This window comes from Opisthorchis viverrini (genome assembly GCF_000715545.1).
Source record: "Opisthorchis viverrini unplaced genomic scaffold opera_v5_214, whole genome shotgun sequence".
Classification (NCBI taxonomy): domain Eukaryota; kingdom Metazoa; phylum Platyhelminthes; class Trematoda; order Opisthorchiida; family Opisthorchiidae; genus Opisthorchis; species Opisthorchis viverrini.
In genome coordinates, this window is record NW_008751869.1 from 530,922 (window position 1) to 541,923 (window position 11,002).

The window sequence follows — 11,002 nt, forward strand, 5'->3', positions numbered from 1 at the left end:
ATTTCGCCCGCAGGGTGTTTACAGTAAAATGGATTGTGCGGCTAGCCGCTGGCACAGGTGACTGACGTAAGACCGGCCTTTTTAAATGCATCTTGGAACGATCATTCGATGCAAACCGACTGGTACATATTGGAGTGCTTGCTGGACGAAATTTGGCATTTTGCAGACGCAACAAATCTTCCGTTTTTGGGAAGACGAAGACCAGAAAAGTGCTAAGCCACTGAAGAGCCCCGCAGATATGGTGTCCATACCGACATTGAATCCACCAATTGCGACGGGCTCTCGCAGTACCCTTTCCGCTCTGCAGCGAGAGCTCCAATAATCATTTTTCGCTCCGGGGAACTTCCGTGCTTTTAGCGTCCGGTTGGTATCGATCTTTGATTCTGAGGGACGCAGCGTGCTCTGCCAAGGACGCAAAGGTCAATATTTGCCGCTTTGAGGGCGTGAACGTGGGTCACCGGTGACTAAATGTTTACGTCGGACAAGATTTCGTCTGTTTTCTTGAAATTCTAGGCACGGTAAACCCCAGAGTTACCCTGAAACCCCGAATTTCTTCTTCGTCATCGCAAACATTCTTCAGAATTGGGGGTTCTAATGACAACTCAAGAAGGTGCTCCAAAGTTAGTGAGCTTTCCGAGGTTTGCAGTGTGATAAACCAGAGGTTACATGTTTTGCGGCAGTTTCAGTCATTTTTTTGTGGTTTACGGGGCAGCGTGAATATTTGCCAGCTATTACACAGTTTATTTAAGCCAGATTGACGTTGCTTCTTGGTACAATGCCGCGCTGCACTGCTGGCGATGTCATTTGAAGTGTTTGAAGTATTTTTAAGCATTTCAGGTAAAAGGTTTCGAAGACGCAAGAATCATTAGCCACTATCGATTTGGCTGAATATTTGAGACAGGGTATTTCATTCTGTGCTTCCTAAAAAAGGGCCTCAAACAGGCCTCAAATAGCATCCTGGTGATTCCGAAGCTGTTTCACGGCTCCCATAGAGCATTTGTATCGGAATGAATGCCAGAACCCCCGGAGGTTTGTTAACCTCCATTTCCTCGTAATCGCTTTGCCGGAAGGTATCCGTAAGTTCCTTCAGCTGGAACAGTGTCGTTGAGTGGCCTCGTCAGTCCAGTGGCGTGGTCAACTTGGAAACTGGTCCTCCGTTCTCTCTTATCCACCAGTGATTCCATGGTGCTCCTGATTGAAGTGCTCCGCAACCCCGGTTTACATTTTCGAAGTTAATTGCAGAACATCTGTGTAAGGTAATGGAGGTATTGTGCATGCCCAGCCAAGCAAGTTCGCCCTGTAACCGTACGTGTACAACTCTGGTCACGTTTTAAGAAATCACACAGTAGTTCACCGGTTTTCGACCTAGAGATTTACGTATCTCCGTCCTGATAGCGGTAGACAATCTTTGGCTCTAGTGCAGGTTAACATAGTCAGGCTGACGACTATGTAGATGCTCCGAAACTGCGTCAAAATGGGATCATCCGTATAGATGGCCTAGGTTTTGATTCAAAATTTATTCACGGCATTTTAGTCCTGAAATAGCTTCTAACGGTATACAGTTGAGCGCGCAGCTACACTTACATATTCCTTGTCTAAATGTTGAAGTCCGACATGAACATCTCCACCACTTCGCATTGTGCAAAGTTGGTCGTGTGTTTTGCATCACTAAGTATTGTCACTGTTTGACCTACACCACCGAATCTGGCCGTGGGAGATCGAAATGTGCTTAAATTCTCCGTCTCATTAGCGATGTGTCTGGCCTGTAAAAGTATGCGAAATTACTCTGCGTTTCTAAGGAAACCTTCCGGTCTTGTTCCTCGGGGACGTGAGCTTCATTTCACCGATTCTTTCTTCTCCGTTGCCACTGAGCGTTCAGCCAGGCAGTTAGAAGCGGGGTGACAGTTTGCTCTTAAATATGCTCTATCCCAACAAAGATGCTCAGTCTCAAATCAGTTTTGTATTCACGGAAGACCCAAACGGACCACACATTTATGCTATTCATCTACTGAATGTGCTGCACAAAGAACGTATTCTGTTTCATCCGGTGTGACACCCATGATATCGCAGCTTATTGTCATACCGGAGGCTACTAATACGGCTGCTAAAAGCTCCTCCACAGCATGCCGTTGGTTGTGTTATTATTTGGCGAATAGTTCGCTCAGTTCTCTATTCCTTTCAAAAGGCTAAAATTCCGCTCCACCGGATGCTGTCATTGGAAATAACCGTATCGAATGCACTGCCCAATGCAAAAGCGCTGTTTGGAATACATATGTTAGGAGTTCCAGGTGCAATTCTATTGGACACAGCTTTCAACGATTTCGAATATGCGTCGGCTATCACATGAATGTCATAGATATAAACAAGGCCACAATAGTCCACCTGCATGCGGCTCCATAGCCGTGACGACCACCGCCAGGGTGATATGGGTGCCTCCACGGCAGGTCGTGACGCCTTGCTCTACTAGCGTTCATCATGCTGTTGCGCCGTCAGTTCCACATCATGATGAATACAAGGCGACGAAAAGAGGCACCGGGCTAAAGCACCTGTTCGCCTACAACCTGTTGCTTGTAAAAATTTCTGGCGGTGGCGTCCTAGAATGATAATCCTCTCCTCGAAGTAAACATGTCTTCCAAAGTAAGTTACGGAGGTCGTTCACGAAGATCACTTAGTATACTTTTGGCATCCTCCAGCAAACCGTAATAAGTGGGATATAACGGCTGTGATTGTTTTCCATCTTTTCTGTCTTTTTTGTATTTTCTCAAGTAGTGCGAGGTAAATCTTGAACCCAACTCACGAATTTTTTTCTTCTCGACCGGCTTCAGTGTGTTGAAAGCCACGTCTCATAGTAGGATATTACCTTGTCCAGAAACTTACCGCAAAAAGTATCGAAAACTTAAAGGTCTGAATGCGCAGGTTTGCATTTTTAGGGATGTCATTTCAAATGTTTTTATTTCTTCATGTATTCCCAGCAAATGCTTCTGGTTCGTGTGTATCTTGAACGTCGGCCCTGAAAAATGGTACTGGAAAGCGTTACTCCAAAAATCACTAACGCCTTCAATTTATTCATGCACAGCTCCTTACTGTAGGTTGCAACAATCGTTAAGCGCAGGTAACTGGTTTAAAACCTCGCGACCTATTTCATTGCGGTAACACCTCCCGTAGCATGAAGTGGAACACAACGGGCAAGAAATATTAGCTTTGCTGTCCCGAAATGGATCAACACTAGAGGAGCCAAAAGGGCACGTTTCGTATGCTGAAACGCCTGCTCTGGTGCCCGATTCCAAATCAGACCAACTCCGAAACAGAGAAGGTAATTCAGCATGTGTAACTTTTGGCAGCTGGAGGAATGAATCACCCAGTGTTAATGACCACGCTCGATTTACATCTATTTTCGCGCTGATTCCTTGGTAGTGATGCCACTGATACTGGACTTATTTTCTCCTATGGAAGAGCCATATGTGCTACACTGGTTTGGAAACCCTAAAACTTTAGATAAATGGCCAGGAGATTACATTTTTGCTTCCACTTTTGTCAGTCGGCATACCTTCGAACCATGAGGCACTAGTTTCAATGTTTGAAAGCACTGTAGTGATAACCCTGGTTATTCTCATGTCTTGTGTATGGACGGATAAATTGGGTACTCCGTAATAGTATTTCCAATTTCGCTAATGAATTATTATTTCACGGCTTGTAGCGCAGGTTGTAATTGGTTTGCATTATTTTTCGTCAGCTTCAGTGCCACCGGAGTATCATAGGCCACTTCCTTTACTGGTTTACTGTCAGCAGCTAAATGCTATTGTATACGAGCTTTACCCATAAGAACGACTGAGCTGCATCTGTGCAAATGGCTCGGAAATCTATCTTGGTCTACGCGGAGGCTGCATCAACTGTAGAACCAGTTCCTATATCACAGCGTGGTCCGCAGTAGCGATGCGGACCAATTCCACTTTTGCCTATTTTTGTGCACAGCATCCACTAGCACCATTTTACTGGATCTCCGAAAAAAAGCAGGGACCTCGCGGTCTCAGTGAATCAACTGTTTTGTCTGTGGAAGTTCTGTAGTACACTTGCCTCCAAGCCTAGGGGCTTTCTGTTGCATGTTATGGTGAAGTATGTTCGCCACCGACTACTATACTTACGGTAGGACTGTACTCTGTGCTATGTAGTGGCTCCACACTTGATCCATACGCCCCATCCAGCCGCTTAATAGGGGGAGGGTTCCGTACATGGCCTCTGCCATGCCAGCTGGGAAGCTTGCAACCCGCCGGGAGCAGCATGCATTCACCGCAAGAGCTGGAGAAAAAAAGACTCGAAGCCGAGCTCACTCATTCTGAATCAACCAGAGAAATGTGTGAAATATGTTGAGACCAATGTTTGGAATATTCTGATTCTTTGTTTTACCGCTCCAAATTCAATAATACCGGGCCACATTTCTGGCAGCGCGGATTCTGCCACTGACGATGTTCGAGGTGACGATCAAGACGCTGGACGGTCGGAATTCTCTGTTTTCGGTGGAGGATGAGGTAATTGCACGCAGGTCCTATATACGCTTTTCAGACCAAAGTAGAGGATTTCAAGACGGAGGTGGAATCGAAACTCGTATGTTCATTCAATTCAAAATTTACCAGCCCACATTTCCTCAGGGAATTCCGGTAGCACAGCAACGGTTAATCTTCCAAGGTCGAGTTTTGCCAGATAATGCAAGAATGGTTGATTGTGGTAAGACTTTTGGAGACTATTCCTGATACGATTATCGATATTCGTATCGATGTCGAACCCACACAATATGGTATTTATCGATTGAATACAGGTTTCCGTCTGTCACAACATACGTTTGTAACGTTTGATGTTTATATCCAGTCGCACTGTCATATCTTCAAACGTTAGTCCAGTTTTCCATTGGCTTCATTGAATTTCAGACGAGTTGCATTGCGCTCCTTCGAGGCCCCTTCGCGTAGATTCTGGCGTTGGGGAGAGTTTTAAAGACAAACAACACCATCAAGGGTCCCATTTGGCAGCATGGCACCGCTCACTGGTCGACCCCAATGAGAGCTCATCCACCGCCTCAAGTTCCTGCCCAGAGTCTGTCAGTAGCCATTTATGCCGAATGGCACTCCATAGGTTGGCCATTAATTGAACCGCCTTCCTTTTCGGCCTAAACGCCCCTTGTTCTTGACCTCTGGCAGTCCCGTCTGACCTGATCGTAGAGACTTTTATATCCAGCTAGTGTGTATGAGATGTCCAGGACAAGACTGGTGACCCATCCTAAAACACCTAGGTGCCACAGACGACCTTACGAAAGTCGGCGCGCCACAAGAACTGCATCTTTTAATCTCCTCGACTTGTTCGAGTAGGCCTATTCCTAGAATTACGGATAAGAAGCAGATAGCCGGTATTTCAGGGTATGAGTATGGTGAATAGCGGTCGAAAAACGTGGAGGCGGGCAAAAGTACTGATTATATCACTACCCTCACGAAAGGCACTGCGAAGTGTCCCATGGGATTGTGAAGGCCTGGAGGCTTCGAAAAAAATCGTTAAGCAGTGGCGCCCTTTCGGTGCCTAACTGCTATGCCACCAGAGGTTGGTACGAAGGCTGGGATGCTGCCAGGTTGCCCAGGCCTAGTTGGATGTAGCCGGGCTTCAAGGGTCAGGTTCGAACCAGGGGCCTTCCGATCATTTAATAGGCACTCTAACCGCTGAGCCTTCCAGCCCCTTGGAGGCTTTGTCCTATTTGATTTACAGGAACACCTAGAAGGACGAAATCTGCTCCCACAATACCTCCACCAGGACGCTTTCGCGGCCTGCATTTTCATACGTTCCGGATAAAGCAGGTGATCAGGTTTCTCATGAGTTACACCACTTATAACTGGACAGCATCAACGTGATACCATTAAAACACGAGACGTCCTGGAAATTAGGAAGTCATGGATCCAGATCCCTGTGAGTCCGTACACCGTGAGCTCGATTAAAAGACGTTTGTAGGGAAGTTTGACAAAGTTCTTACTGAAATCAACATATACCAACCCGGGGTTCACAGAGGTGGAATTGCCAGAGTAAGGAGTGAAATATTCTAACAACAGCGAGACCGGAAATCCTTCTTGTTATGTAGAGCTGTTTAGCCTTTATCGTCAGATTCCCTGCTGCCTCGCAGAACACTCACTTTTGCGTACAAGCCGCGGGCTACTACGGATACCTCTCGTATCAATATTGCCTCATCACTCTATGCTACTTCTCGAGTACATAATTACTGTAATGCTACAACGTTCCAGAAACTCGAAGCAACTAGTATCTCACTAGTGGAGAGACGGGTGATCTGAAGGCCATCGTAATTTGACAAGTGATTGTTCAAATGTTTGTGATCAGTTTAGTGCTGTCCGCTTTTCAGCTTAGAGGGGATCCTAACTAAGATGACCGTTCACTGTTGGATTCATGTGTGCGCCAACAACAGCTTGGGCTGCTGTTACCTACGAATTTAGTGAAGCCGGTTAGTTGTAGTGTTGTTTGAAGTGCCAGCTTGACCTCGGTTATAACGAGACTGTGCTTCGCTGATTTACAGTAGCTCGTGAGACACTGATTGGAGAGCAGCGAGCGGGATACAGGCTTGGTATGGGTCTCATTGACCAAATCTTCACACTCCGTCAGATGCTAAAACAACGCTATACGTATAAGCGTTCCACAATTCTAGTGTTTCTGGATATCCAAGGTGCATTTGACTCGGTTGACCGGTCTGTTCTGCTTCACACGCTTGCCCATCGAGGAATGCCCCGGAAGTTCGTGAACATAACAGACTCTTTGTACTCTCAGATTTCCGGACGTGTGAGAGTGCACGGTGAGTTCTCTAAAAGCTTCCGTACACAAAGTGGTGTCCGTCAGAGATGTTCACTTCCTCCATTCCTATTTAACTTGGTGATCGATGAAATCATGAGACGAACGCTGGGAGGTCTCGGAAACTCCAGTGTTCAAGTAGTCTGTGACAAAAACCTTGTTACTCTGGAATATGCAGACGACGCGGTTCACATTTTGGAAGAGGAGGAGAAGGTGCAATAGTTCTTAGAACTGACCAAAGTCATCCCCTCCTTTGGTATGCACTTTGCACCCACAAAGTGTAGGGTCATGCTTCTGGACATGCAGTCATTGAACACACCACTTACAATCCAGGGAGAGGAATTGGAAGTTGTGGAGCGTTTCGCGTATCTTGGAAGTTGTATTGGTTCTGATTGTAGTTTGACAGCGCAGGTCAGCGCAAGAATCTGCAAGGCTCGGGCGGTGTATGCTAATGTGGGACACCTATGGCGTCAAAGTGGTTTATCCCTGAATCTCAAGGGACGTGTGTATCAAGCTACAGTGCGGGCTGTTTCGTTGTATAACTGTGAGACTTGGTCTGTTAGAGCAGCGGAACTGAGACGTCTTCAGGTGTTTGACAATCATCTCAGAACCATAGCTCGTGTGGGTTGGTGTCGGTGGATCCGTAACGAGGCAGTTAGAAAGCACGTTTTGGTTGTGCAACTTCCATTAAAGAATGTGTCCAACACCAGCAGCTGCGTTTGTTGGGACATGTGTTGCGCATGCTTAACCATCGTTTGCCGAAGAGAATGCTTTTTCCACAGCATGACCTGGCAGAGGAGTATGAAGGAGATCACGAAACGCTTGGGTGCTGTCGGTGCTACTCGCCTTCCAGGATGGGGACCGCGTGATCCTCACTGTGCCTGGTTGAAGACACTCCAAGATATGGCTGCCAACTGATGTCAGTGGCGTTCCTGTTGTCAGTTTCTATCCAGATTGCCTGAGTGAATGTGGCAGTGAAGCATTGGTGTTGCGCACTGATGTCATGCTGTCGTTGATGCTGATGATGATGCTTTTTCCACGCCCAATTCACAGTGGCGGAAACAGAGAGGTGGCCAACCTTTGACCTGCCAGAGGAGATTACGAAACTTTGGGTCCCATCGGTGTTACTCGCCTTCAAGGATGGGGACCGCGCGATTCCCATTGCACCTGGTTAAGGCATTGCAAGATATGGCTGCCAACCGATGTCAGTTTTTATCCAGATTGCCTGAATGAGTGTCTGGAGGTGTAGGCACCTCGGAATGATTGTGTTAAGCTAGCAGTAATTCCCTTTTCTGCCCACCTTTATTCTCTTCTTTACAATAAGGCTATCAAATAAATCATGGTTGTACGGCAGAAAGCGTCGGTGTTGAACATTGATGTCCTGCTATTGATGCTGATTGTGGTGGTGGTGGTGATGGCCAGCTGAATTCCTGTTCGAAATACTGTGCCCAGCATACTAACGTTTTACTGACGAGAGGTTTCCGAGGCCCAGTCAAACGAATCAAGTTGACCAGCTTGCGGGAGTTTCCAGCATCTTCCAATTCTTCGGCCTTTCAGGGCCCACCAAGCTTCTCGTCTGCACGGATACTCAGTTTCACCTGGCGTCGGGTGGAGTTGTAGTTACAGCTACGAAGAATTTGTCGCGATCCTCCAGCAAAGAAACGGTCCTATCAGAGATCCAATATTTAGATGGGGTTGGCTGGGTTGTACCGAAAACAGAAGTTCCGGTTCTGAGTAGCGCTTCGGATACCTGTTACCTACCGGACCGTCCGGCAGGCGTTTGAGGAACCTGTTCTGACAGTGTCGCTTGATTTCTGGGTCCACAAGCTTTTAACTGGATGCGCAAGGTTATGTGTGTTTTGCGGAGGCCTGAAAAACGCAATGAAAAGCAGCAGCGCACAAGTACATGGTCGAAGTCAACACTAATGTCCCAGAAGTGGCGCCAGACGGTGATCGACCATAGCCACCCATAAGTGACGACAGGGCGAGATGGCTGTGTGATTAGAGCGCGAGTTTATTGATCAGAAGGTCTGTGGCTCGAACGCGACCTGTCTCTCGGCTTCCCCTGTCTAGGCTTGGGCAACCTGGTTGTATCGCAGCCCTCGTGCTCCCTTCGGGTGGCAAGACGGCTAGGCACTGAAAGGATGCCATAATGATGCCGACACAAATCGATGGGTCAACGTGGTTAAGCAGCCAATGGAATACAGTTTGTATGGGATACGTTTTGCGACGGTTTGATGTGTTTTTTTGTTCTTTGCACAATACCTTTTTACTGTCAGTGAGGGTAGTCTTAGGTCAATATGGTTGTTTTTCACTCTGCACAGCTGCATCAGTTTTAACGAGCCAACGTTCACACTCCTGCACCTTCCCATATATAACTCCGTTGTCTGAATTTTTGGTGGGTTAACAATCGATGGTACCCGGTTCTTTTGTCTAGGTGTTCAGAACAAAGTTATTCATTTGGTCCCCAGACCGCCGCCGTCCACTCAGTCAGAAGGGCAGTCGGGTTCGGCAACTGCTCCCGGTGGCCACACATTAGCTCCTGGTGGTGGAGGTATCACGTGGAGCGGTGTCGATATGCAGCAAGCTATTCAGGACATAACGGCGGGCATTTTCAGCGGACTGGGAGAGTTCGGACGGAGTATTCAGTAAGTGACTACTTGTTTCGTTCTGTCATCAGAACGTGCTATTGAAATCTTTAACGGAAAGGTGTTTCTGGGCGACAGTGTATTTGAAGTCATCGTTCAGCTGCAACACCCTTCTGGTACCTAGCTGCCATGCCACCATTTTCCGCAGGTGTGGGAGGTGTATGGGTCGAAGCTCCAGACTCTTGCTGCATGGAGCGTGGACTAGATACCGGAGTTATGCAGTAGTAGCATGATGGTGGGGGAAATTTATTGATTCCGGCAACGTCTTTTCGCTGTGTTGCTTTTTGTGCTGCTTGGTTGACATCCCTACAGAGTCCCTTGGGGCTGCTTTGTCCACCTAGTTGCACGTTGACGGTGCAAGAGCCCACATTCATATGTGAGATGTCTTTTAAATGCAAGATCGTGAGTGATTTTGTAGAAGTTTGTTGTGCGACTGCGTGACTGGATCCAAACTGGAATCCATCAGGCACATTCGGTTCCTTATAGGACCACAAAGCAGTGCTAGACGGCTAAAACTCACAATACTCCGATATAAGGTGACCCTATCTGGTAGGTCCTGTCAGATGCCTGTTGTGCATTTGTGGACTGATTTCCCAGCTGTGTTTCGGCAACTGGAAAAAGTTTTCAACTCCATTCAACTAACTCAATCGTTTAAAGTGATTAACACTAGCATCATTAACAGCTATATCATGTAAAAACACTGGTGCTTGACTACTGTACAACCATATTGTAGTGGGAGTCGATGACTTAGTTAATCGATTATTGATCCGTTGAGTAGAATGAGAAGACTTCGCCTAAGGTTAGGCTTTATTCAACATATAAGCACAGTATAGGCTGAAATGACAAGTGAAAGTGAATTAATGGAAATAGCAGTAAAGCGTAACTTTCACTACATTCACTCCGGCAGGCAAAATGTCAGTTGAACCTAACAGAAATGTGTTGTTGGTAACAGAAAATGAACGTAGTGTGGATGAACAATTGAAAATGGTTAAAGTGATTTTTAGTATTTTGAGGGTCTGAATGGAACACTGAAATAACGTTTCGTCGTGGACGCAAGAAAGTTTGTAACACCTGATCTAGACTTCGCGGTTACGTAAATTGTAGGGACGAGTGCGTTGCTGTTGCATCAGAAGATTCTGAGCATTTTCTGATATGCTCGTTTTCGGTCTGTTTCGAATCTCTGGTAATATTCCAGCATTTCCTTCACTGTTGTTATCATCCGATAACATTTGAGACTCGAGCTGAACATTTTCTGATCCCCTATCGCCACCTGCGGGTGCGAGTTGACGGATAGAAACTGTTTGGTCCCTACCGTCTTTGAACCGAATATGGGCATACTCAGGATTGCATTCTAGTAACGTCGCTTCTTCCACAATTGGGTCATATTTTGATGTGCGGTCAAACGACTTCACAAGAACAGGACCAGGTGATGTTAGCCAGCTAGGCAGAGATGGTCCGTACGATGATCGACGCTCGTGAACAAACATTCTCTCATGTGGCGTTGAATTAGTAGCCGTACAGAGTAA

At 46.7% G+C, this 11,002-nt stretch overlaps 1 protein-coding gene across 1 annotated transcript in view; it reads left to right on the forward strand.

Annotated features, from left to right (window-relative positions):
- Positions 1-2,288: 2,288 nt before the first annotated feature.
- Positions 2,289-11,002, forward strand: part of T265_08339 (hypothetical protein) — a gene marked incomplete at both ends in the record, with an annotated part of 40,836 nt that continues 32,122 nt past the window's right edge. The window contains 3 exons of the mRNA XM_009174107.1: positions 2,289-2,488; positions 6,603-6,832; positions 9,266-9,476. Coding sequence (XP_009172371.1) covers positions 2,328-2,488; positions 6,603-6,832; positions 9,266-9,476 — 602 coding nt within the window. The remainder of the gene's footprint in view (positions 2,489-6,602; positions 6,833-9,265; positions 9,477-11,002) is intronic.